Genomic DNA, 27,669 nt, shown 5'->3' with positions numbered 1-27,669 from the left:
TCTAAATTGCCCTTAAGCGTGATTCTGAGTTTGACTGTTGTCTGTCTCAATGTGCCCTGTGATTGGCTGGCAACCAGTTCAGGGTGTAACCCGCCTCCTGCCCGAAGATTGCTCGGAAGGCTCAAGCACTCCCGTGACCCTTGTAAGGATAAGCGGTTCACATAATAGATGAATGGGTGGACGGTTTCCTGGTTCTTTCCCACAGAAACCCAAGCACACTACTTTAGTCCCATTTATTGCAGTCAGCTGAGCCTCTCCATTGTATCTGCTGCTTAATGGTGTGGGAGGTTCTCTTTGTCTCTACAGATTCTCAGGGGCCATTGGTTTTGTTGTTTCAGCTTTGGTTTGAAAGGTGTCACAGTGGTCATTAGCAACATGAGAAACATGCATTGGACTCTCTAGACACAACATTCAAGAATTAATGGTGTTGAAAGATTTGAATGTTCTGGAAACCTCCTCATACAAAAACATTAACCCAAAACAAAAGAAAGAAAAACTGGTGATAAAAAAAAAGATGCATCACAAAACTGGACCAACATCTACAATATCTTGTTAAAAGAAAAGTAAAAAAGAGTAAAAATCAAATCAAATGCACATATAAACTATATTCAAACAAAAGTCTATCTTATAAAAAGCAGTGAAAGCTTTGCTGAAATTGTCTGTTGTGGGTTATGTAAAAGGTGTTCATCAAAATATTCTATACAAGAATTCAATCATTCGACACCGACCATGCTAGCGGCGGTAAGAATTCACAACATCAAAGACAGCTCCCACAGTCAACCTGTGATTCAGAACTTCCACAGCAGAGTATTTATTTATTTTCATCTAGTCCTTGATGAAAGCTTTACAGATTCATACGCAAAATGCAAAAGGTGCAGAAGCATGACACAGAGAGAAAAGGTTACACAATTGAAAAGTGAGGAAATTTAAAGAAAAACAGGATTATTCACATTTGGCCACATTTGATAGAGTAGGTGTTCCTGCTTGTACGAACAAGAGAGTCAAACATCGTACATACCTCGTTTCAGCATCTGCACTGCACTTAGGTGACAATAATTCAAAAGACTTCGTGAACTTCACTACCTGAAACATTAAAAAAGAAAAACCACTACATTTACCTATACATTTTCTCTCAAAATTCTGTGCTGAACTGTTGGAGGTGCAGAAAATGTTATATTTGTAAAAAAAAAAAAAAAAAAAAAAAAAAAGAAAAAAAACAGTACCGGTGACTCAATGTCCTCCAGCAACTGAACAGAACAGCGCTCACACTTTAGCAATGTTTGAGCACGATGCATGATCTTCCTGACAATTTTCTCCAGGTCAGTCTGTTCTTCAAACAGATCGTTGACTACCTCAAGGAGTGCCTGGATATTGGAGGCAAACAAAGACAGTACTGGTGCAACTGCCGAAGGGTTTTGCAGCCTCAGCAGTAAATAAAAAGCATTGAGCAGGCTGCAGCTCTCAGTAAAGACGCTTTGCCCTGTTCAACTGTAAAATCATTCTTGAGCTAAAAAACATTAGAACAATGCAACATGATTAGCTCTCTCAATCAAAGCAGATAAAGACATTGATGTATGGCAGGGCCAATACAATCTGATACAAAGAACATAAAGATCATTGCTCTCCCACAGAACTATGTCCTCATAAAGTTCTCTCCACAGCAGATCAACGAGGGGCATGAATAACTGTATCCCATAACATTCCCTAGGAGATGTCTATTGTGAACCAAGCCCTCATCTGGAATTAGGCCAATTAACACACCCAGAGTCAAGGTCTGTGCAGGTGATAGCCTACAGCAGTGGGACCAACAAGGTAGGTATTGTTGATTCCACAGAGGAGAAAGGGGGCGGGAGTTACTCGATACTTACCCGACTCCTGTCGTATTCCTTCCTCGAGGCAGCAAAGAGTTGGGCATTGGAGATTGCAATGCCACAGAAGGGTAGGTACATCTGCAGTACCTGTGCACATAAAAATCAAATTATTTTATCATCCATTATCAGTAGCACCAGCAGCAGCAGCGGCAAAGCTAATGTTCAGTCCCTGATGGCACAAAATTACTAGCAATACCAACTATCAACTTATCTCAAAACACATGTTTTTCTACAAAAAAAGCTATTGCTGCAAGAGTCGAGAGGATCTATTTTTGCAGATGGCACAACTGCAGTTGAGCACAAAAACTGGTGTATCTTCAGTTATGTACAAAGGCAAGTCTCGCTGCACGTTTGTTCATATCTTCTTTTCCTTTCGGCTTGTCCCGTTAGGGGTCGCCACAGCGTGTCATCTTTTGCCATCTTAGCCTATCTCCTGCATCTTCCTCTCTAACCCCAACTGCCCTCATGTCTTCCCTCACCACATCCATAAACCTTCTCTTTGGTCTTCCTCTCGCTCTTTTGCCTGGGAGCTCCATCCTCAGCATCCTTCTACCAATATACTCACTCTCTCGCCTCTGAACATGTCCAAACCATCGAAGTCTGCTCTCTCAAATCTTGTCTCCAAAACATCCAGCTTTGGCCGTCCCTCGAATGAGCTCATTTCTAATCCTATCCAACCTGGTCACTCCGAGCGAGAACCTCAACATCTTCATTTCTGCCACCTCCAGTTCAGCTTCCTGTTGTTTCTTCAGTGCCACCGTCTCTAATCCGTACATCATGGCCGGCCTCACCACTGTTTTGTAAACTTTGCCCTTCATCCTAGCAGACACTCTTCTGTCACATAACACACCAGACACCTTTCGCCAGCTGTTCCAACCTGCTTGGACCCGTTTCTTCACTTCCTGACCACACTCTCCATTGCTCTGTATTGTTGACCCCAAGTATTTGAAGTCGTCCACCCTTGCTATCTCTTCTCTCTGTAGCCTCACTCTTCCCCCTCCACTTTTCTCATTCACGCACATATATTCTGTTTTACTTCGGCTAATCTTCCTTCCTCTCCTTTCCAGTGCATGTCTCCATCTTTCCAATTGTTCCTCTGCATGCTCCCTGCTTTCACTGCATATGACAATATCATCTGCGAACATCATGGTCCAAGGGGATTCCAGTCTAACCTCATCTGTCAGCCTATCCATTACCACTGCAAATAGGAAGGGGCTCAGAGCTGATCCCTGATGCAGTCCCACCTCCACCTTAAATTCCTCTGTCACACCTAAGGCACACCTCACCATTGTTCTGCTACCATCATACATGTCCTGTACTATTTTAACATACTTCTCTGCCACACCAGACTTACGCATGCAGTACCACAGTTCCTCTCTTGGTACTCTGTCATAGGCTTTCTCTAGATCCACAAAGACACAATGTAGCTCCTTCTGACCTTCTCTGTACTTTTCCACGAGCATCCTCAAGGCAAATAATGCATCTGTGGTACTCTTTCTAGGCATGAAACCATACTGTTGCTCGCAGATACTTACTTCTGTCGTGAGTCTAGCCTCCACTACTCTTTCCCATAACTTCATTGTGTGGCTCATCAACTTTATTCCTCTATAGTTCCCACAGCTCTGAACATCCCCTTTGTTCTTAAAAATGGGAACTAGAACACTTTTCCTCCATTCTTCAGGCATCTTTTCGCCCGCTAGTATTCTGTTGAATAAGTTGGTCAAAAACTCCACAGCCATCTCTCCAAATTGCTTCCATACCTCTACCGGTATGTCATCAGGACCAACTGCCTTTCCATTTTTCATCCTTTGTATTGCCTTTCTGACTTCCCCCTTCGTAATCATTTCCACTTCCTGGTCCTTCACTCTTGCCTCTTCAACTCTTCCTTCTCTCTCATTTTCTTCATTCATCAACTTCTCAAAGTATTCTTTCCATCTATTTAGTACACTACCGGCACCAGTCAACACATTTCCATCTCTATCCTTAATCACCCTTACCTGCTGCACATCCTTCCCATCTCTATCCCTCTGTCTGGCCAACCTGTAGAGATCCTTTTCTCCTTCTTTCGTGTCCAACCTGGTGTACATGTCTTCATGTTCCTCTTGTTTAGCCTTTGCCACCTCTACCTTTGCCCTACGTCGCATCTCGATGTACTCCTTTCGCCTCTCCTCAGTCCTCTCAGTATCCCACTTCTTCTTCGCTAATCTCTTTCCTTGTATGACTCCCTGTATTTTGGGGTTCCACCACCAAGTCTCCTTCTCCCCTTTCCTACCAGATGACACACCAAGTACTCTCCTGCCTGTCTCTCTGATCACCTTGGCTGTCGTCGTCCAGTCTTCCGGGAGCTTCGGTTGTCCATCGAGAGCCTGTCTCACCTCTTTCCGGAAGGCCGCACAACATTCTTCCTTTCTCAGCTTCCACCACATGGTTCTCTGCTCTACCTTTGTCTTCTTAATCTTCCTACCCACCACCAGAATCATCCTACATACTACCATCCTATGCTGTCGAGCTACACTCTCCCCTACCACTACTTTACAGTCAGTAACCTCCTTCAGATTACATCGTCTGCACAAAATATAATCTACCTGCGTGGTTCTACCTCCGCTCTTGTAGGTCACCATATGTTCCTCCCTCTTCTGGAAATAAGTGTTCACTACAGCCATCTCCATCCTTTTTGCAAAGTCCACCACCATCTGCCCTTCAAAGTTCCTTTCATGGATGCCGTACTTACCCATCACTTCTTCATCGCCCCTGTTTCCTTTACCAATATGTCCATTACAATCTGCACCAATCACAACTCTCTCGCTGTCTGGGATGCTCAGAACTACTTCATCTAGTTCCTTCCAGAATTTCTCTTTCAACTCTAGGTCACATCCTACCTGTGGTGCATAGCCGCTAACCACATTATACATAACACCCTCAATTTCAAATTTTAGTCTCATCACTCGATCTGATACTCTTTTCACCTCCAAGACATTCTTAGCCAGCTCTTCCTTTAAAATAACCCCTACTCCATTTCTCTTCCCATCTACTCCGTGGTAGAATAATTTAAACCCTGCTCCCAAACTTCTAGCCTTACTACCTTTCCACCTGCTCTCTTGGATGCACAGAATATCAACCTTTCTCCTAATCATCATGTCAACCAACTCCTGTGCTTTTCCTGTCATAGTCCCAACATTCAAAGTCCCTACACTCAGTTGTAGGCTCTGTGCATTCCTCTTTTTCTTCTGACACTGGATCCGGTTTCCTCCTCTTCTTTGTCTTCGACCCACAGTAGCTGAATTTCCACCGACGCCCTGCAGGTTAGCAGTGCCGGGGGCGGGCGTTGTTAACCCGGGCCACGACCGATCCGGTATGGGATTCTTTAGATGAACGCTCATATTTGTTTGGCACAGTTTTTACGCCGGATGCCCTTCCTGACGCAACCCTCTGCATTTATCCGGGCTTGGGACCGGCCTACAGATTGCACTGGTTTGTGCCCCCATAGGGCTGCATCACGTTTGTTCATATATACGTTCATATATACAGCGGCTCGTAGCGTCCAGTTTTTAAATATGTCGGCTGCGCACATCTGCCAATATATGAAAGGTCAGTCTAACATCCCTCCATTCAGAATGACACCATACCTCATGCCTGAGTTCAGATGGTTATGAAATAGAGACTTATCAGTATACACCAAGAATGAGCACTGAGAATGACAATCTGAGCATACTTTGCTCATGTCTGCCTTTTCATCTTTGTTTCTCCTGTCCGAAATCCATGTTCAATGTCCAAGCCACATTGCATATAATGTATTGGACAAGTTGACTTTCAGCATGCCTTCACGTATTTATTAATAGCACGGCTTGAGGAAAAATGAGAGTTCAGGGTGGTGATGGCTCCCAGAAAAAAAACAGTTTCTCAGTCTGTTGGTCCTTGCTTTTGTGCATCCATACCACCTTCAAGATGGCAGGAGCTCGACCGGTTAAAAACTGGGGTGTGTAGTGTCCTTAATAATGTTCCGAGCTCTTTTGAGGCATCGAGCGGAGTAAATCTCTCCCACAGAGGGGAGAGGGCAGCCAACGATCTTCTGTGCTGCTTTAATTCTCCTCTGAAGCCTCTGTCTGCCTTGGAACATCTCCAGTACCAGATGGAGACAGAGTACATCAGCAGGCTCACAATAGAGAGCAGTAGAAGGCCAGACACAACCTTGTGCACAGGTTGTTTTACCTGAGGAAGTAGAGACCATGTTGAACCTTCTTGATGACTCCTGATATGTTGTCGGTCCAGGAGAGTTCCTCAGAAATCAGGACTCCCGGGAACCTGGTTGTGTGGACTCTCACCACACACTGGTTGGTTGAAGAAGAGCGGAGGCGGTTCAGTTCTGTTCTTCCTAAAGTCCACAAGGATCTCATTTGTTTTTATTTGTGTTCAGTGCCAGGTTGTGAGCTTCTGGACCACCTATATGTATGCTGCCTCGTCAAGCTTTGAGATCAGCCCGACCACTGTTGTGTCGCAGCCAAGGCAAGACACTTCTTCCTTGAAAATCACACCAAGTTGTTTGTGGTTCATTAAAAATAAAAATCAAGCATATCTGTCACCTCATAATGTTGCTTCCCAATCAGAACAATGGGTCAGTGTTTCCGTTGAAGCGAGTTGGTATGTGTGTGAGGGCTCGTCGCCCAGTGTGTGCGAGAGTTACTGACTGTATTTTTTTGTTTTTGCACACATCCAGTAAAGTCACATTTGGCTACATTGCTCAGTGTTCAGAGGGCTTAGGCAAAAGTCATAAACATGGGTGTCGCCCATGACTCATAATTCCTTCAACACATACATCAACTATAACAACATCCATTCATTATCTGAGACACTTATCCTCATAAAGGCCACATGAATGAAGGAGTCAATCTCAATTATCTTTGGGAAGAAGGTGGGGTGCACCCTGAACTGTTTGCTGGTCAATCGCAGGGCAGATAGAAACAAACAACCAGTCGCACTCACATTTCCACCAAAGGGCAAATTAGAGTCTTCAATTAATGCTTGTTTTTGGGGTGTGCAGGTTTGAACGTATAAATTCCACACGGGGGTTGGGGAGTGGGGGTTACATTTTAACCCCAGTCCTCAAAATTGTGAAGCAGACGCTCCAACCAGTTGACCACCAGGATTAGAACAAGTGCGCTTAATTTAATCAAATTTATCATCACTATACTTCAGCCCTCATTGGCTAACTCCGTGGTCCAGTGTCTTTGATACACACCTTCTAAACCACTGCAAACTATACCCATAATTATAAACAATATTTAATTCATACCTCTCTGGCAGGGTCAATCAAAAGTGAGTAAGACTGTAACCTACCAGGATCCATTACCTTTGTAATTCCTCTCTGCACATGCAATATTATCAAATTTATGGCCATTTTTTTTTCAAAATGATGTTGAGAACAAGTCATGAACAAGTTTCCCAAGAGGTAGTGCAACTAAAATTCTAAATTTGCTTTAATCCATATCTTTTTCAGTTGAGAAAAGTGTCCCCCTTTGAATCAGTGCCAAAACAAAAACAAAAACAAAACATTATGACATTGAGACTTGCTTGATTCATCAATTCAGATGACATTTTACCATTTGACTGAAAACTCTGATATACTGCGCCTTTGGGTGATACAATAAATGCAGTCGTATTTTCTATACATAAATAATGTAATCAAACAACATTTCCTACTTGGTGCCGTGCTTGATTCATAATGCACATCAATAGCCAAGCACGCACGCAAATAGGCACAAAAAGGTGCTTTATCACAGTGAACATCCAGTAGGTAGACATCTACACTGTAAAAACATTTGTATAATGTGTCTTTCCCAGTGAAATAAAATGAATAAAAATTTAGGTTGAGGGCTTCCTTACTAGGCATCCTCTTTTATCAATGTTTAACATCTAGTTGCAGTGTAAACGCCACAATTGGTACAATAAATGCACTAATATTTACCAGCCCTCAGTCCAATCAGAAGGTGAGGAAGACACAACAATGCATGAATGGCAAGTTACTCGGCTGCAGCTGCTGATATGTTTTTCCCCTTCCGGGACAACACAATGTATCAATTACTCATCAGGCCACAAATGAAGATGTGCAAAGCACTGCCGTATTGACCAATGTCAAGTTTGTTTAAACATGCTTCACTTGGCCAATAGTTCACAAAGTGATTTAGGGACCTCCTTAGTAGAAATGGACATGCAGGAAATACAGATTAGATTTTTAGAGATGATTGCAGGATATCTGTATTATGCGTGGTTAAAATGCTTTGGTGCTACACATACTGAATATAAATATCAATGTATCAACCAGCTTTGGTTGAGGTGGTCAGGGGTGTGCATTTAACAAGGTTGATAAGTGGAGTTGTTTGGTTACCTTATTCATCTTAAATGAGAGGCAAAATATTAGAAACACCTCTGTATTTGATCCACTGCAAACGATCCATCCATTCCTTTTAGACAAACAACCATGGTCACTCTAAAGTCAATCACATTAACATATATGTTTTTGGAAAGTGTGCGTGTGGGGTGCACAAACACCACTGAAAACGAATATTAATTCCTAAATTAATAGTGCAATTGGACTACAAGTCTTTCTAAAGACCATTATCTTTTTTGGGATGAGACTTTATAACCTCAATGGTGTGGCCTGTAAAACTATCATAATAATAAACAAATATGTACTGTACATTCTTCATTGTAATTATGATTTCAAAATCCATAATAACAACATTATTTCATTTCACAGTTATCAGTATACCTCAAAATATTGCTCTTAGTTATTCAATCGTTTTGCACAATAAACCAACTTACTCAGTTTTTGTTTTTCAATACGCCAAATGATGCTGAGCAATAACCTCATCCATTATGCTATTTCAGTTGTCCTTTGGAATTCTCTAATAATGATCTTACTGAAAGGCACCAGTCATCAATCGGCCGAGCAGAGAAAGATTCATTAGCGAGGAGGACTTGGGGGATCTGGCTATGGATCTTTCTGTGCTACTAACAGGCAAATGCAAGAAAAGTAGCGCTCTTGCTAATTACGTTCTGTCAGGCAGGCCATTATACAAGGTTGCATTACAAACAGAGGTTTTTTTTGCCTAGAGACCTGTGGATTGACCGTCAGTAAAAAAGAAAAAAAAGTTGTCTAATAACAAAGGCCAGCTCCTACGAGACCGTCACTTACTCTACCAACAATGACTCGTTGGGCCGACTGCTGTTTTATATGACGCATGCTGTGAGAGATTACAAGGTCTGCTCCTCATTTCCCCACACTTACTTTATGAATACAAGCTATCAAGTAATTTAACTGTGGTCTGAGAATTGCACACAAAGGGAAGGGGATTTTTGTTAAACCAAGAATCATTTTCGTGGTTGTTTTGCCAGCTTCTCTCTTTTCAAGAACATGAGTAATGACCTTTCCTTCAAAATTATTGATGATTGAATTCTGTTGATAATTAGGATTTGTCCCTACATAAAGCGATAGAACTGCAGTACAGTAAAGTACAGTACAGTAACTTTGAGATCATGCTACAACATCAAAAGGCAGCATAGGGTAAAGAAGATGTACTGCTTCTCCTGTTCTTCTTAAAATACAAAGACTGCAGTTTTAACTTAACTGACGCTCAGTCTCCCTTTCTGTCTTAAAATAATCTACTTGATCCCACCTGATGCGGTTTCAAGAGCAACCACTCCACTTCATCTACGCCGCTGTGAATGACAGAAATCCTAAGGCATACTTGGTCACTGGTTCTTATCTTGTCATCCACCTCTGACATGGTGGACCACCAAATTTTAGCTTGCAACCTCAGTCAAAGTCAAGTCACTGAAAGATGCATAGTACTGATAAAAGGGGCAATAATCATATGGTGTAAGTCTTCCTCCTCTTAACATTTTGTACATCTCCATCCTCGTTGTTTTTTTTAGGTAGAACTTTAAAGATTGAACACAATCCATTATGTTACTTGATTTGCAAAAAACAACAACAACATAAAAACCAAAAAAAAAGTCCTGCACCCAAGGAAAAACAACCAATCAAACACTGTAGGTGTAACTGACAAGGTGTCAATCATTTCTTGTCAGCGCTCCCTGGCACACTGATATGGTGCACATCCTCACACTGACCTGCTACCTCGGGCTTGCGGAGCTTAGCTGAAACGATAGTAGAATATCCACCTCTGTAAAATGCCTATCCCTTGTTTGCCAACAGGTGGGCACAAAATGACCAAACAGAGGCAGAGCTAAGGGACCTTAGGCAGCTGAGAGGATTCCAAAGCAAGAGAGAATTAGCGATACTTCCACTTTTCATGCGTGGTTGATAATTTGACAGACTCGTCTGCGCTAAACTGGACATAGCGAAGGGGTACATTTGAATTCAACTGGCTGGATTGGCTGGGTGTTGGGTTCTGACGGTGATTTTCGGACAGCGAATTGTAGCCCATTGAAACTCCGGAGACTGAAAATATTGGGTTTGAATTTTAAAGGTTGAATTTTTTAACATGGCGAATTTGTTCACATTGAAAAGTTCAATTGAAATACAGCTATTGAAAATGTGATCACTTTGAAATAACAATGTGAATTTGACAACATCAAATTTTCAGTGGCATTTTTAATTGAAATCCTGGTGGCACATATTTACTTCCATAGAAAAGCAGCCCAGGACAGAAAACCGTCAGTTATCCCTCTGATGATCTGATCATATATCACTTTTGGCCGACTTCCTTGCTCGGTGATTTTTGAATTTGCAGTTGTAGTTATTGGATCTTGTAGTTGTTACATCTTAATGAGACAGAACATTTCAAAATGAGTATGCATAAAATCAAGTGACACGATGAAGTAAATTTATGCACCTAAGACAACAGCTATAATACTTTATAAAAGATAATGCAATTACACATAGACTGAGTAATTACTAAAGCTCCCAAAAGGCCTTCCATCCTGCAGACGATCATCACGACACAATTAAAGCAGCGTGGGATTACAGCCAACCAGCATGTGTTCACATAGCCTATAAGGCGGCACCACACTAAGAAATGTTTAATGGAGACAATCTAAAATTGTTGTATCTCATATTGCTCCATTGTCTAACAATTTAGAGAGTGAGATACATCTTCCTATTACAGGGACCTTCAGCAGTGCTCCACAATACCATCTTACTCTGTTCTGTGTAAAAGCTCCCATTAGATTTCATTACTAATACATCTATCGCCAGCATTAGTGTGTTGTTAATGCAATCCTAAAGCCACTTAAAGCATGACACAGAGAGGATGATACCAATTCAGTTATGCCAGTAATGTTGTGTAGTGTGCTGGACTTTCATAACCTTAACTAAGAAAACTTTACCCATATTAGTAACGTTTGCTTTTGTTAGGGCAAACTCCCCTGAATAAATAATACAGCATAGTGAGTATGATTCTCCTATGTCAATTTTTGGGGAGTGTGTAGGGGCAACAAATTCTGTCTGACAAAAAAAAAAAATGCCACTCCTGTGTGTTGTCTTTGCTGTTTAGTATTTTACCAATGGAACAGAAAATTCATCCATCCATTTTCTGTCCTGCTTCTTCTCATGCAAGTTGTGGGTGTGCTGGAGCCTATCCCAGCTATCTTCAGGCAAGAGGCGGGATAGACCCTGAACTGGTATCCAGATAATCGCAGGGCACCTATGAACCAACAATCATTCTCATTCACACCTACAAGCAATTTAGAGTCTTCAATCAACCTACCACGCATGTTTTTGGAGTGGGGGAGGAAACCGGAGCACCTGGAGAAAACCTGGCTAGACATAGGGAGAACTTCCAAATTCCACATAGGCGAGGCCTGGATTTGAACCCAGTGATGTGCTCAGCAGTCACCCACTGTGCCGCCAGAACAGAAAATTAAAAAAAAAAACACCCCACACATTAGACAGGGAATATATTGTAGTTTTTCCTTATACGAGCACAAGTGGTCCTGAAATAAAATCCAGTCAACATTGTAATTCATGTCAACTACCAATAAAGCTACTTTGTTCCATTCTCACCCTGTTTCTCATCAGACTTGCACAGTTTCTGCCTGTAAAGTGCCCCAGAGCCAGTCTAATGGTTGGCCATTAAGCGTCGTAGATGACAACACCAAACTGAAACTGAACACTGAGCACAGGCAAAGGAAAGAAAATCCATAAAGACACCAACTGAGGGATATTTGTGCCAACTTTTGGCAAGCACCATGGAGCACAAAGAGACATTAAGCGCTGGAACAAATATTCAACATGTCTGAAGAGTACTACTACTACTATCCATCCATCCATCCATCCACACAGGCCCGGGAAGAACATGCAAACTCCACATAGGTGGATCCAGGATTGAACCCAGGACCTCAGAAATGTGAGGCCAACGGTTTCCAGCTGGGCCACTACTACTACTACTACTACTGTACAGTATATTAAAAAATAATGGTGTCCAAACAAGAAAGACAAAATATTGCCTACAGTCCATTAGATAAGATGGATGGAAATTGTGCATCATTATAAAAAAAAGAAAAAGGGGGTCAAGACAACTCATGATGGAAAGTATCCCAGGTAACAGAGGTCATCTAGCATTTAATAGGATTTGCCAACTTGCTTTGACGTAAGAGGTTTACTTTAAACAAATCCTCACCAAAATGACAGTCGATTAAAGGCTTCTTTATACTCGCGTAAACGGTGATCGTGCTGATGTCACCACGGCTGTCACACGCACACTTTGTCTTTATACTCGTGTGACCCATGCATGCAGTTTTGGTATGTGGAGCAGGGAGGAACAGTAAGTACATCATCACTCCATGTAATTAAAATGGACCAATCACAAGAGAAGATCTCTGCGACTTTTTTCGTGCAGCAACATTTTTTTTTTACATGTGCACGGCAAGTTACGCAGAGGTGCTGCACTGGGCAATGTGTAGGTCACTTGATGCAATACGGATGATGTCGACCGCACAAGTATTAAGACGCCTTAACTGAACATTTTTTATGGACTCGCCGTGGCAGCCGTATACTATATATTCTCAAGCATCTTTTTCAACGTGTAGAAGTGAAAGTGGATCGCGCTGAGCTTGTCTGTGAAATTCAAGTTTGTAAAGCACTGTATTGATGAACAAATCCCGGTCTTGCATCACTTTATATTTGAAATCAGCACAGCTTTTGAAAAAAAGACAAAGACTAGGGGTGAATCTCGGCTTGTCATGTCAACTATGAGGTGGCATTGTAATACTAACGTGTTTGAAGTTGGACAAGTTTAGGCACTTCAAACTCGAACTGAGTATTTACTCATGAGTGCCTTGATATGGTAGCTTCTATTCGAGCTAGCATCCAAGCTAAAAGTGAAACCAGTGTGTTTAAGTGTACTTAGAGGACTCACACAACAACATTTGCAGATTTTAGAACTCAGCGTGCACATAAACTGCACTACATTGTAGGGCTCCTCATCTATTTAGAAGAGAATTTACAATTTCTACTATTGTGAAAATACAGTACATTTAAAAAAAAAGTGGAACAAAATCCAAAGTTTGCGAATTTGTGGGGCTGGGCTGGGCAAGGCTACATGGTCCTCTAAATTTGTCCTTGGTTTGGTAAACCAGGGGTCGTGAGTTTGTATCCCACTGGGGCCTCCACTCCCCGAAAGGGGTTGCATCAGGAAGGGCATCTGGTGTAAAAACTGTGCAAAACAAATATGAGCGTTTTGCTGTGGCGATCCCTAACAGGACAAGCCGAAAGAACCTTATTTAGATGAATGACCTTGTTGTTTTTGTCTGTATTAGGTTCAACCTTTTTTACATGGGTAGTGACCCCATGTTCCTTATGCCTTTTTAACGACGAACAGGCAGGATAATTGGCTGTGAGGCAAGGTCAAATGAAAGTCAAATAATGAAAACTACATTTGTAATATTGAAATATTGTCAGCAAATGTCAAGGTAAAAACAGTGGCACTCAATCCCCACCATAACGAAGGGATTACCTTTTCGTCGTCTTCTGTGAAAAGTTCCACACTTGAGGTCTTGTTGATGGCCTGGGCCACGCCGATAATTTCTCCATCGCTATTGCGAATGGGCATGCACAAGAGGGATTTGGTCTTGTACCCTGTCATCTTGTCAATTTCATCACTGAACCGGCGATCCTGCGAGCCCCACACACAAGGACAGTACATGAGTAACGCAAGAAAGACTGGCGCTTTTTGGAAAAAAAACTTACGTAAATGTTAGTTTACCCTTCTGGTTCTCACATAACACTGGAGTGATAACATATTATCTCAGCAGGACCTCAAATTCGGAACATTATAAGTATGCTGGGACTGGTTAGATCGTCTGCCTTACAGATCTGAGGACCAAAGTTCAAATCCCGGTCCCATCTGTGTTATTCCTGTAACCGTCAGGGTTTTCCCTGGGCACTCCCGTTTCCTCGCACATCCCAAAAACATGAACGGTACGTTAATTGAAGACTCTAAACTGCCTGTAGGTGTGAATGTGAGTGTGAATGGTTGTTGTTTGTACAGCACGTGTCCTGCGATTGGCTTGCACCAGTTCAGGCTGTACCCCGCCTGCTGCCTGAAGATAGCTGGGATAGGCTCCAGCACTCCCATGACACTTGTGCGGATAAGCGGCTCGGAAAATGGAGGGATGGATGGGTAGATAAGTGGTGGAAAAGACATCCATCCATCCATTTTGCATACCGTTTATCCTCACTAAGGATGTTCTGTCAATGTGATTGTCGTCACTCTTTTCTTTATTGTCAATGGCAATGCATTGAATTCCTGTGAATAGCCTTCACTTTAAACAAATAACTGTGTTCGGGGATGGTTCCCAGTTGTCCGTGTGCTGCCATGTTTACATACGCTACATTGTGTGTGTGTGCTGTCTTTGTTATTATGTTTAACTTTCAACTGTCGAACAAATATCCTATTGGGGGACAATAAAGTGCTGAAATGAACTAAAGCACTGAAATGAACTAAATTAAATTTAGCCTGTTTATATTTGAGAAAAGAATTCCTTGAAGAAAGTGTGTTTTATTGTGCTGGGTTTATGTGATGTAAAAATTACTTTGGCCATGTTTAAAGATTTTATATGAAAGATTTCAGTGAAATCTAACTATATATTTTTAGTGGAGAAGAAACCAAAAACAATGTGGTTGGATAAGTGTGCCCAAATTATTTTTCAGACACAATATGTAGTCTATATACAGTGGACAATCTACACACCCCTATTCAAATTAAAGATTTTATGATCTAAACAAATGACACCAATAGAAATTATTGCATTATCCATCCATCTTGTTTGCCACTTATCCTCACAAGATGTCGCGGGGAGTGCTGGAGCCTATCCCAGCTGTAAGCGGGCACGAGGCGGGGTACAGCCTGAACTGGTGCAAGCCAGTCGCAGGACACATAGAGACAAACGGCCATACTCACAATCATACCTAAGGGCAATTTAGTGTCCAATCAATGTTTCATGTTTTTGGAATGTGGGAGGAAACCAGAGTGCCCGGAGAAAACCGATGCAGGGACGGGGAAAACATGCAAACTCCACAGAGGCGCGTCTGGGATTGGACAGAAATGTGAGGCCAATGCTTTACCAGCTGCGCCACCATTCCGCATCATTGCTTTACTTTTTTCAAAATTAATTTGGCATACAACTTGAAATTAAATAGAGGTTATGCACAACAAACTTCCGAATTTGGTAAAACAGGCCAAAGCACTTCCTTCAGTTCACTCATTGTCCAATTTCACCTAATTGGTCCGCTAATTATTTATTTTATTGTGTGTGTGTGTGTGTGTGTGTTGTGTGTGTGTGTGTGTGTGTGTGTGTGTCATCTATCTATACCATGGATGTATAATGGAAGGCCAAAAATATATAAATATTTTCCACTAAATGGCAACAGGTACATAATTTACCTTCTATCCACTTTTTGGAGCATTGTGGATTGGTGATGTGCTTATATATTTATTTCCAGTGTAAAATAAGTGCCTTGGGTTAATAAAGGTGGGCAAACACTACACTGTGCAACAGTAGCGTGTGCTAATTAGTTTGCATTGCAAAACATGGCATTTTCGTAATATATGTGATGAAGTTAACCTAACCAGAAAAGGTGTTATGAGACTTGCAGTCTAGCGTGGTTTTATTGGCCTATAAAGTGTTTACACTAATTAGGTTAGGTGCAAGGACGTATTCAGTGGTGTTTGATTTTTATTGTTGACTGCAAAAATAAAAAAGGCTGTGATGAGCATCGTCGTCATCGTAACGATGTTCATCATCATCATCATCAGTCACCTGGTAGGCGTCCGGGATGTTGACGGTCTCCCCGTGCTCGGCCACGTATCCGATGATCCCTTTGCCCCAAGGCACCTGAACCTCGTCCGAGTTCATGGAGGGGAGCACGGCGGTGCCCACGTGCACGTCGAAGAACTTGGACACGAGCGTCTTCTTGTTGCCAGTGCCCTCCACCAAGAACAGGGAGCACCGGTCCGCGTCCACCATGATGCACACGAACACCAGAATTTTGTAGCTGAGACTCGTCAGGTCCAGGTCGTTGGAGATGTCTTTGACGAGCTCCAGGAAGAACTCCCTCTCGTTGTTTTCCTTGAGGTAATATTTAAAATCCACGGCCGTGGACTGGTACTGCGGGATGTTGACTCTGGATTCGAGCAGCGCGCTCAGGATGTGCGCTGTGGTCGGGGGCAGCGAGCTCGCCTTCCTCAGCAGGGCTCTCCGCCGCATGCTGCTCAGCGGCTCCTGGGCTCGAGAGTTGACTTGCTCGTCGTAGGTTCGGTTGACGTTGACGGCTTTGGAGCGGGCGAAAGTTTTGCGCAGCTCCTTCTGCGAAGCTCTCCGTTGGAGACCGTCGCATTTGCTCGCCCAACTCTCCCGTAGAGCGGCGCCCTTCTCGTCCCTCGACTCAGCCACCGAGGTCGCGGCAGCCGGACCCACCTTGGCCGCTTGGTGGTTCTTGAGCCACTTCTCCACCATGCCATACGTGCCCTTTCGGTTCAGGTAGTCCTCAAATAACTCGGGGTGCGAGTCCAGGAAAGTTTCCACATCAGAGAAACACACCATATTGGCCATTGCCATACCTGGTCTCCGGGTGCTCCTCGGCGAACCAAAGCCACAAAGTCGCACGAGGAAAGATCATCTATGATGCTGGCTGCAGGTCCAGGTTAAAGAATCACCGGGAATCCACAGACGCGTCAGACCGGAACACCCCTTGGGCCAACATCTCATTCCGGTCTCCACTACGAAGATCACCTCCTTTTAAAAGCATCTTATCGTCTTCAAGTTCATTGTACACTGTTCAGTGAAGGGAACCCCGGCAGAAGAAGGCGGACCACCACAAACAAGCAGGGGTGGGAAAACATCACAGAGAGATCCACGAGCGAGCATCAGCGCCGTGTGTGTGTGTGTTCGTGTGTGCAAATGATTATGTTGCCTGTGGTTGGCTCGGCCGACTGACGTGGGCTTCGTCACGGAGCTGAGCTTGCAGGCTCCTGAGGCACGCTCCAGCATCCAAGGTCTGTGGATATATTAACGCTCACCCTCTTAATCTTTCCAGAAATGTTCCAAAATGCATTCTAAAAATGTAAAACAACAAAAACAAAAAACATACAGTTAGCTCAATGTCTTATTCATTAAGATTTTAAAACATTCCTTTGCATCGAGGAAAAGACTATCCCTCATGAGGATGGCTGCGATAATAATCAAATCCAATGATAAAGGAAAAGAACATGTACGTCTGGATTCAAGCGTTATTATGCGGAGGTATTTCGTAAGTGGAAGAATGCTGGCTTCTTGGGTGTGCAGTTGCTTTGCTGAACACTAGAGGGAGCGATTCTATACAAAAGCCCATCAATTATTAAAAGATTGCGATTGGGGGGCAACCAGTTCACGGTGTACCCCGCCTCCTGCCCGAAGATAGCTGGGATAGGCTCCAGCACTGCCGCGACCCTTGTGAGGATAAGCGGCTCAGAAAATGGATGGATGAAAACAATAACAGTCAGAATGAAATACTGAGGCAATTGCATACAAGAGCTGATTAGAATTTACTTCGTATCATTTTAGTCATAAGAATCCTCATAGGGAAAGCATAATTGCAATGTAGTCAGTCATTCATATTCATTATCACACAAGAAAATAGTTTTCAAAAGACCAATTCTAACCTTGCGTCATCATTAAAGATTAGTTTCATTTTTTGAACTCCAGAAATAATCACACTTTCCATATAATTCAAATTTCTTTACACACACCCACTGTTGAATTTAAAACATAAGGCCAGCTACACGGGGGGGGGGGTACATCATTAAGGTGGTTTCCCTATGGTGGTACAGTATACTCCAGGCTTTTGCTCAACAACACAACATACCTGAATTCTTGGGGGTTGTTTGAAAAAGGTATAATATGGAAAGAGCTACCTCGAGGTCCATGGAGGAGGCCACACGACCTATCAGAAATCTTGTGAATGAATCCACATAAAACTGGTCAGTCAATCCATCTGGTAATTTTACAACTTCAATCCACAAATAAATGCCTGTTAAAAGACTGAAAGCCATCTTTACTTTTAATCTACTTCAACATTATAGTTTAATGGTAAGTTGAGTGAAAAGTGATGCAGATTCCAAGAGCCTCGGACAGAAAGAGAGTCAGAAATACTAGTTTTAATATGCGGCACTAAAGTAATCCCATCCAGATATACCACAACACCATGTGAGTGTCCAATCCATACTTACTACTACAAGCCTACAAGAACTACTTAACAATATTGTCCTGACATTACACAAAATACAAGATCTCCTTTAGTGTTTCATTCAATGCAAAACAACAAAAAAACCTCTCGGTTATTAAATCGTGACAAAGTAATATGTTGTTAAAAGGTAGGACATGCAAATGATGACAACTAAAACAAATGCTAGAACATCACAAACAAGTTTCTAGTCTGAATTCAGTATGTGGTTTGATAAATTATATATTTGAAAAAAAAAAAAGAACCTGTTCAAACTAGGGTTTAACACTCCGAGAAGAAGGTGGAGAATATTTAAAAAAAAAAAAAAAAAAAAACAGCACTGCTGTGACAAAACTGTCGATTGTTAAAAAGAAAATGACAACACATTTTGATGGTAAAGTTATTCAAGAAGTCGCAGATTTAAGATATGCTATAAGGTCAGCGCGCTCATTCTTCTTCCTGATGCCAGCAAAGATCATCTTTGTTCCCGGAATGTACTTTTTGGGGTTCTCCAAGTAGACATTGAGGGTGTTCTCATCCCATATAATGCCTGCAAGAAATGGAAAAAAAACACTTGCAGCAAATGCGCTCATTAAAAATGTCCATCATCGTTATAACAAACGCAGTTCTTACCTTTGCTTTTGTTTGCATCCGTATAGCTGTAACCTTCTGCCTGGCCCGTTTTGCGACCAAACAGACCCCACAGGTTTGGGCCGACCTTGTGTTTCCCCCCATTCTCCACTGTGTGACACTGAGAACACTTCTGGACAAAGGACTTCTTCCCTTTATTGATGTCACCAGGCATTTTCTCTAGCGAAATAACGTACATCCATACAGACGGTTTACATGCCTTTCTGTTCTATTACAACCCAAATTATGTGTACATTATGGTAGAATAAGCCTTGCGACTTCCTGTGGTGCACAACCTTATAAATCCTGCCATTAGGGGGCGCTTGTTTACAATTTACGCAACTTCCAGGTGGTTACAAAAGCTCCTCTTGTCGCTAACTTCAAAATCAACTATAAAAGTATGATAAATTATAGTTAATCTAATACTCTAATAAGTAATAAGTGAAACTTTATTCGAGATAATCACATTTAGGATGATAAAAACGAGCTGTATGTCTTAATAGAGGAAGAAAGTCGTTGAAAGAAAGTCTAAATTTCGCAAATCCTAGCTGTAAAGTATCACCAGAGAAGAAGATACCACTAAGATAAAGCAAGACTGACCTGCAAGAGATACCCTGTCTCGGGTCGCGATCGTTTTTTGTTTTTTAACTAAAAAAAGTTTATTAGTAGAAGTTACAACAGTAAAACGATATCTTTAAATGTCCATCTCTTACCTTAAACCATTTATAGTCCGCCAAATGTAAAAAAAAAAAAAAAAAAATTCCAGTCAGGTTTCACCGCCTCAGTGCGTCGCCGCTGACTAATACACGTGTTTTCTGTCTGGTTGTGAATTTTACGCCAATGTACACGTCATCAGTCAGCTGACCACTACGTCACAGCCTTACGGCAAATATGGACGTGATTATCAAACAGGCCGAGAAAACTAATTCATGGCGCAATCCTCATCTGTGTCCAAAACAAAAGAACGTCAAAATTTACGCACACACACTGACGAAAAGTGAATTTTCACCCATTTCTTGAGCTGGATAAAGTCCTTTGCTTCCTGAGGAATATCGCCCTACAAGTGAAACATCCAACGCTTTTACCATCACCAAGAAGAACATCAGTCAATCTTTGATTCTGCCTTTTAACTGCTTGACTATTACTCATTTCATGGTGATAAACAGTGTCATGTCTCTCTCCACTTCATCTTTACTCCAACCTTCTCACTGACACTGACAACAGTGCTACTGTTGCTAACAGGAGCTCTCGTTCATGTGCCTTTGGTGTCAATGTGAAAAAAGCTGAAACCATTGGTAGTTTGTTAAAGGCCGTTTGTTTTCCTCTTGCCTTCACATCTTTGCTGTTAACTTGGCCTCATTTTACACACAATGTGCAAACAAATCGATAACTGTTGTGCTACCCTCTTCCTGAATATCATGTCTGTACATACGCAATAGGAAGATGGAATATGCACTCAACCCTCGAGCAGCGTGCCTCGCAATCAATCAATCATCAATCAATCAATCAATCAATCAATCAATCAATCAATCATCAATCAATCAATCAATCAATCAATCAATCAACCCACCTCTTTATCTATCTATCTATCTAGTCGGTTGTCTGTCTTTGGGTGATGTTGATTAGTTCGAGTAGTGTTTTATTCTACATGGTGCGGCAATACCCTGCACATTCACTGATTTTGAAGCTCAGTTGAAATTGACTTTTTTTTTTTTGCTGGTAGTCATTTCAACTCATCTCTGCTTCAACACAATTCAGATAATAGCAAATCAATCAGATTCAACCATGCATGGCAAGTGCTTGAGGAAAATGTGTTTCAAAACCGGGGAGGAGGTCACTGCTTGAAGCCTCCCAAGAAATGTGACACATGGACATGTTTGACAAGGCCCGATTTTTATGACAAAGCCTTATCTTTCGATTGCATCTCAAGTTACTAGTAACCATAATGATAGGCCCCTACATTCTAGTGCCTGGATACTAATGAGCACTATCCCTCCATCCACCATAGGGTCCCTCAATGTCAATCGTGTATTCATGCATTATATGGAACTGATTGGCCTTGTGCTTTTCTCTTCTTGTTTTGACATTAAATACACGTGGTGCGCATGTCCGAGAAGGTTTCTGAGATAAATCCCGCAGTGGCTACACCTCACATCAACACTACAATGTCCCCCGCGTTCTGTGGCCACTGTTATCTGCTTTTGCTTCTACGCCATGACCTGCAACTCATTAAGTGACATTTCACTCAAACCATGCACCAAATAAACAGGAGTCTGACATGCAGACTTGCCTAGTTGTTTTACCAATTTGGTTGTTTTACCAATTACACCGTATAAACAAGTTATATTCCTCATTGAGCCATCATTTGTGCAGTATTCATACAAAGTTTTAATATGCTCATTATTCCATGTCTAAGCCCCCAAGAAGTGAACTTAAAAATACTTAAATAATAGTGATCACAAATATGGGTGAGATTGAGAGATTTAATGTATTGACCCACTTTATTGCAATGTTTTCCCTGCATTCTCTAAAACACAACATGGTCTGGCCGCTCACCTCTAAAGTATTAAAAAATATAGCTGTCATCTCTGTTGCATTCTGCCATGTTTTGTAGCACTGTAAGCTATTGTATGTCTTCTCCTTTTCGTCCTCTTCTATGATCTCTTTTGTATTTTTCTGTTGCAACACAATGGGAGATGCCGAAAGACTACTACTGTACTTTCAGAGAGGTTAAATGGCATAATAACATATTCAATGTCATTGACAGTTTATAAAGTCAAATATCCATGTTAACTGTAAGAGCAGGCAGTGATTAGCAATCATAACAATGTGAAATACTGTATTTTCCACACCATAAGGTACACCGTATTATAAATTGCAGTCTCAATTACAGGGTCTATTTCTTTACTTAATATAAGTACATACTGCACATAAGTGCACCGTTTTACAAGGTGCTAAAACATACATACATAACTACCGCAGTCGTGCTTACGTACTGTATGTATTAGCGACGTAGAGTTCATATTACGTAATGTCTGAATGGTTTATCGTTGCTGGCATAAGTAGTGTACGTATTACACTGTACGTAGTGTCGGTAAAAAATGGTCCGACCGTCACTGAAGCAGTACGCTTACCAAAGTTACACAACCTTTTTCCAGATTTTGGAACCAACTGCACACATAAGGCACACTGTTGATTTTTGAGAAAATTAAAGGCCTTTCAGAGCACCTTATACTGCAGAAAATACAGTAATTATAATAACCATTTTACATTTTATCATGGCTTGGAACCAGGTCAGGGTGTACCTCGCCACCTGCATGGTGATAGTTGGGATGGGGTGAAGCACTCCCGCGACCCTTGTGAGGATAAGCGGCTCAGATAATGGAAGAATGGATTTTATCACAGTTTCACCTAACCCAACCCTGCATTTCTTGTCTAGTCACACACGAATATTTGTTAATAAATGCTTGAGGAAAAAAATCCTACAGTATGACTTTTACATTGTACTATAGACTACTTAAATTTCCAAACCAAAAGTATTGGAACGGAAAGGTTCATTATTTTTGCTGTACAGTGAAGATATTAGGATTTCATGAAAATAAAAATGTATGACATAAAAGTTCAAAATTCCAGCTTCTATTTCATGGTACAGTATTTATACGTGACTGATTCAATCCAGAACTACAAAATATTTTCCACCTGACAAAAGTTCCTCAAACGAGAAAAATTCAATATAATTTCACATAGAACCCCGCAACAGGTAAGCCCGTGGTCATTTTTTTCTGCTTTCACAGCAAATTTCTTCAGAAATTGCTTCGTACAGTTTACCTACCGTTTATAAATTAACGTATAGGTTTAAAGATCCTTAAAAGTGTCCGCTTAAAAAGATGATTTCAGACTCGTTTGAGAGAGTGAGCGTGAGTCTTGACGGTGTCCGCCATGATGATCCATTCCGGTACTTTCTTCCCGCCGAGCCGGGGTTCCTGCTGCAGGGAGGAGCTAGCAGAGTGCGGCTGAGCCGAGTCGAGCCGTCCATCACAACCCGCGTACGAGGAAAGCAGCAAACGCAGCACTTTTTCGTCCCCTCTTCCCACAGTGTTGTGGCCTACGGATAAAATCATGTCCGCTCCGTTAAATTGACGTCTGAGAGGTGGACTACCGTCCAAACGGCCTGCTTTCGATAAGTCCACCGTCTGTGACCAGGAGGGGGAGAGCGGCTCGATTGTTTCCTGTAAAGACGTGGTCATTACACCAGTGCATCTGTGGTAAGGCAATAAGCTGTTCTCTATCGGCTTGCGTGAGCACTTTAGCACTGTACCCGATTGAGTGCAACAAAATGCAGCCTTGATTTGAGGCGTGCTGTGTCCGCCCTCCCGAGCATCCTTTCGCTATTCGCATCCGGAGTGAGTCACTGAGGACCAGCTAGCTGACTTTACTAGCATCTGCAAAGTGTGTCGTACATGTAATGGATGTACTTTTACTGTTTGGTCACTCTCTTGCTCCTCTAAACCTTTTCTTCTTGTGAGCCTTTATAATAAGCCCGCCGTGATGGAACATTAAATAAAGCATCCAGATCAGACGAATGTGCATGGCACCAAACCGATTCACCTTTAAAAAAAAAAAATCCAAAATAAACCATCCCTTTTATGTGTTTGTAAAATCCTTTTCCACAAAGCGAGGTCACTGTTCTCAATATTCCATCCATGTTGGGGAGGTTGGCGGCTCGCCCGTAGAGAAAGTTATCCAACTTCTCTCACTTTATGGAATTGCTCCACAATATCTGCCAGATTTTGTGGCCAAGGTCAGTCTGTGACTTTGCACTTGTTTAAAATGGCATAAAATCACATGAATTATTGAGATAAGTGGAAACTATTCTGGAGGTTTTTTTTTTTTTTTTTACCAGTAGCAGTCTCTCTTGCCAAGATCTGCAGTTTAATTTCTTTGAAACTCAAGACAAACCTTCAAGTTGAAGATTTTCTTATTCATTCTCAAGCATATTTTCTCTCATAAGATAAAAATATGGGGGAGAAATTCCCTTTTATTCGCATACTAGTAACTAAATCACGCCGTGTTGTCAGTGTTCTAAATATATTTTTTATGATTATTATTGAATTTTCTCTCTGTGCACACAGTTTATACATCACAATACAATAAAAACAATAACCAGACAGTTTTTGGAACAGCACTATGACTCATCTGGAGCAGTCTTTGTTGTTTTGCCTCAGTTTGTCATATTTACCGAGCCCTGATGTGGTTTCGTCAGTGTAAATTCTCCCTCAACCGTGTTAGAGAATAAGTTTCTTACTCACAGTCTCTTTTGCAGTAAGACAACTGCCCGAAAAGCATTGCAGAGTAACACAGGTCTTCCTAGATGATGTAATGAATGCAGCCCAGGATAAACTGGCTCTGTCCAGTTACTGTTGTTAGGAAAAAAGATGAGGCTCCCTTGAAAGAGACGTGACTCCCCCCCTCGCTGCCTCCTGATGTCGCGTGACACCTACTGGCTGGCTACTCTGTTGATCCAGTAAAGTTGTGAATTCAGTTGTCGTCGCAGATCAAGTCTGTTTGTATTAGTCCACTTTAATAATAATGCAACGGCGCTTGGGGTGGCTTTTTAGAGGAGTGCTTGTTCTTGCAGTAATATTGTAGATGTGTTTCAATGTGGTGGCAATGTATTCAGGAAGACATTTCCATCTTGTTAAACCCTTTAACTTCCTTGTGTTCCATGCTTGTGTTGAGGGATGGCCTTGCGTGAATAGCAAAGTGTCACGGCTTGGGTAGGATCTTGTGATGCCGCCGTTATCAGGATGGATGATACTCCTTGCTTTAATCCAGATTCTGCGCTGCTCCCCTGAAGGAGAATTTTGGACTTTTCACCAGCCTCCACTAAGGTCATAGCATATTTTCCAGCAGGGACCCTGAGGGATTTATCTTGTTCTAACATTATTGAGGAGAGCAGATTTGTTATGCTGCTGTCTGAACCTGATGTTGTTTTCCACTGGACTCAAACACAAAATTAAAGAAAGCAATTGATCAAGTTTGAAGTACATACTGAAAGTTTAAATCCTGTGGTTAACTGGAATTTTGTAATGAAATGAGATCAGCTGAGTGCATTTTTCATATTTGATTAAAATTGAAGCACTGAAATTACATCAGGAATGTTTTGCATACTACCTTTTTGGGGACTGAGTACGAGTACACACTGTTACATTTGAGTACATGCCGATAGATTGTACTGATACTTGTCATAATTCTTGAACAAATATTCATAAAAAACACAGTTTTCTTGAATGTGGCATTAATTTCACTCAAATACTGTATAACATTTTTTTAGAAGAAAAATGTTATTTCTGACTTAACATCTAACTTCATGTTTTTCCAACAGGCTTGCCACATATTTCACTTAAATGTAGCTAGCATGTAACATAATGGATTTCAGTTATGTGGTGTCTTACTCTGAACACTTGTAGGCACTGTGAAAAAGGAGTATATAGATAGAAGAATGAAGAAGAAGATGAAAGTGACCGTAAAGCCTAGTGGATATAACAATGGGATATAACAATAGGAATATGAATGCCACGTTCTCTCTTTATGTATACGAAAAAGTCGACAAATTCTTCTTTTCCTCTCGGTTTGTCCCGTTAGCAGTCGCCACAGCGTGTCATCTTAGATGAACGCATATTTGTTTGGCACAGTTTTACCCCGGATGCCCTTCCTGACACAACTCCTCTCCATTTAGCCCGGGAGAGCAGCTTACAGCAGCCGGTATTCCCAGGCGGTCTCCCATCCAAGTACTAACCTGGGCCAAACCCGCTTAGCTTCCGAGATCTGACGAGATCGGGTGTTCACAGGCTGTAAGCAAAACAGAGTCGCCAACTAAAAATGGAAAAATGAAAAATTCAAACTGTGCCAGGAAAACCAAAGTGATACTTATTAAACCAATCTTTCTCCTTACTCCACATGCTGTGCAGCACTGAGCAGGCCACGGCTCGAAACTCTGCCTGTCTGGCAGCTCTGGCAACACCCGACCAGAGCATAACTTGTAGTCAGCTAAAAAAATTTTCACCTGTCTTCTTCTTTCATTTCGGCGTGTCCCGTTATGGGTCGCCACAGCGTGTCATCTCAGATGAACGCATTTGTTTGGTACAGTTTTAGGGCGGATGCCCTTCCTGACGTAACCCCTCTGCATTTTAGCCGGGCAGAGAAGCTTACAGCACCTGGTATTCGCAGGCTGTCTCCCATCCAAGTACTAACCAGGGCCAAACCCGGGTAGCTTCCGAGATCTGACGTTCTCAGGGTAGCATGACTCTAAGCCAGTTTTTTTTCATCTGTATTTACCTTAAAGTTAGAGGTGACGTGTTTCCTACCAAGAAGGTAACTGTATGTCAGGCAAGTGAAGTGCTGTCAATGCCATAGTACTTTGTGGTATTTTTAGGGGTATTGGTCAAGTATAAATGTACAGTATTGGTGAATCCCTACATAAAAATTAAATTGTTGTAATCTATTGTCAGCATTGTGCAAGTGTTTAAAGATTTAGACCTTTTTTTCACGGCAATAGCCATTATTGTAAACAAAGGCAACCTTAAAGGAGTCAGTGAAGGAGTTTTCTTACTTGTGTCAGCATTTCATGGATGTTACCATACAAAGAACTGCTAACTGAAAACAGTAAAGAGGAAATAAGGCTGTGGGGGTTGGCTCATTTCCAACCTACATGACACATTTCCCTTGTGCATCATCCACCAGTTCAGTTGTTAATATTAAATACAGTATTATTAGAGGCCTAACACTGCGTTGAATAAAATATTGGAGGTGTGGACGGCCCATATTGACGGGATAAACTGCTGTGAGTATTCCTCACCCTTTACTTGAAACAATTAATTTCATTGCTGTCAAAATGCAACATTACAAATGTGGCACATCATGATGTTCCATATTGGGCTCATTTTAGTAGTAAGTCAACTCAGATTTAACAAAACAGTGGTTCAGTTGCATCCTAAATTTTGTTGATGGGTGGAAGTGATTCAAGCAAAGTGACACTCAGAAACTTGAGCTTTAGAAGCTTCTTCTTGCATGTTGCTCTTGCACCTTCCAAATTGTCACTTTTGATTTTTTTTCCAACTCAGTTCATATCTGCTGCTTAGATATTTTGACACTTCATTGTTCCTGTGTGTAGCTTATTTAGATATTGCACAAATCCACAACGAGCAATACATTTAAGACCCAATACAGAATATTCCTGAAAATACTAGAACATATTGATGAAAATATGTTCCCAGTAGATGTAGAAAGTCCACATTTTTTTGTAATATAAAAAAAATATACTATCATAAATCATTTAAAAACATGTTTCCACTGTTACTATGACCTAACCCTAACAACTTAACTCAGATTTACTCTAGGCATGGTGTTCTTTTGGTAATGAGCAATGTTGTTTTTGGGACAAAGATA

At 41.6% G+C, this 27,669-nt stretch overlaps 3 protein-coding genes and 1 pseudogene across 8 annotated transcripts in view; 1 reads left to right on the top strand and 3 right to left on the bottom strand.

Annotated features, from left to right (window-relative positions):
• Nucleotides 1–17,446, bottom strand: part of pde11a (phosphodiesterase 11a) — a 47,906-nt gene extending 30,460 nt beyond the window's left edge. The window contains exons 1-5 of the mRNA XM_061841465.1: nucleotides 16,152–17,446; nucleotides 13,847–14,005; nucleotides 1,869–1,958; nucleotides 1,224–1,364; nucleotides 1,019–1,083 (exon numbers count right to left, since the gene is read on the bottom strand). Of these exons, the coding sequence (XP_061697449.1) occupies nucleotides 1,019–1,083; nucleotides 1,224–1,364; nucleotides 1,869–1,958; nucleotides 13,847–14,005; nucleotides 16,152–16,949 (1,253 nt within the window). The 5' untranslated portion in view covers nucleotides 16,950–17,446. The remainder of the gene's footprint in view (nucleotides 1–1,018; nucleotides 1,084–1,223; nucleotides 1,365–1,868; nucleotides 1,959–13,846; nucleotides 14,006–16,151) is intronic.
• Nucleotides 17,447–18,511: 1,065 nt separating this feature from the next.
• Nucleotides 18,512–23,191, bottom strand: LOC133511886 (cytochrome c-like). Of its 3 annotated transcripts, none has more exons than XM_061840947.1 (3): nucleotides 23,054–23,191; nucleotides 19,225–19,401; nucleotides 18,512–19,141 (listed from the first exon to the last, which is right to left on the bottom strand). In XM_061840947.1, exons 2-3 carry the CDS (start codon nucleotides 19,394–19,396, stop codon nucleotides 18,996–18,998), a joined length of 318 nt encoding a protein of 105 aa, XP_061696931.1. In that variant the 5' UTR covers nucleotides 19,397–19,401; nucleotides 23,054–23,191; the 3' UTR covers nucleotides 18,512–18,995. The 3 variants fall into 3 exon arrangements, with proteins under 3 accessions (XP_061696931.1, XP_061696932.1, XP_061696930.1); XM_061840948.1 differs by lacking the exon at nucleotides 23,054–23,191 and adding an exon at nucleotides 21,778–22,458; XM_061840946.1 differs by lacking the exon at nucleotides 23,054–23,191 and adding an exon at nucleotides 19,935–20,566.
• A 33-nt stretch (nucleotides 23,192–23,224) lies between these two features.
• The window catches only part of osbpl6 (oxysterol binding protein-like 6), a 41,815-nt gene continuing 37,370 nt past the window's right edge, over nucleotides 23,225–27,669 (top strand). For 2 of the 4 annotated variants that reach the window (XM_061840929.1, XM_061840928.1), the window contains exon 1: nucleotides 23,237–23,486. The gene's annotated coding sequence lies outside the window, so the exon portion shown is untranslated. Of the gene's footprint in view, nucleotides 23,487–27,669 lie in introns of all 4 variants that reach the window. The other 2 variants (XM_061840930.1, XM_061840927.1) reach the window with 2 other exon arrangements.
• On the bottom strand, nucleotides 25,972–26,081 carry LOC133512798 (5S ribosomal RNA; annotated as a pseudogene).

Source organism: Syngnathoides biaculeatus, chromosome 14 (genome assembly GCF_019802595.1).
Source record: "Syngnathoides biaculeatus isolate LvHL_M chromosome 14, ASM1980259v1, whole genome shotgun sequence".
Taxonomy (NCBI): Eukaryota; Metazoa; Chordata; class Actinopteri; order Syngnathiformes; family Syngnathidae; genus Syngnathoides; species Syngnathoides biaculeatus.
The sequence above is the reverse complement of the archived record's forward strand: the minus strand, read 5'-3'. Positions and strand labels throughout refer to the sequence as shown.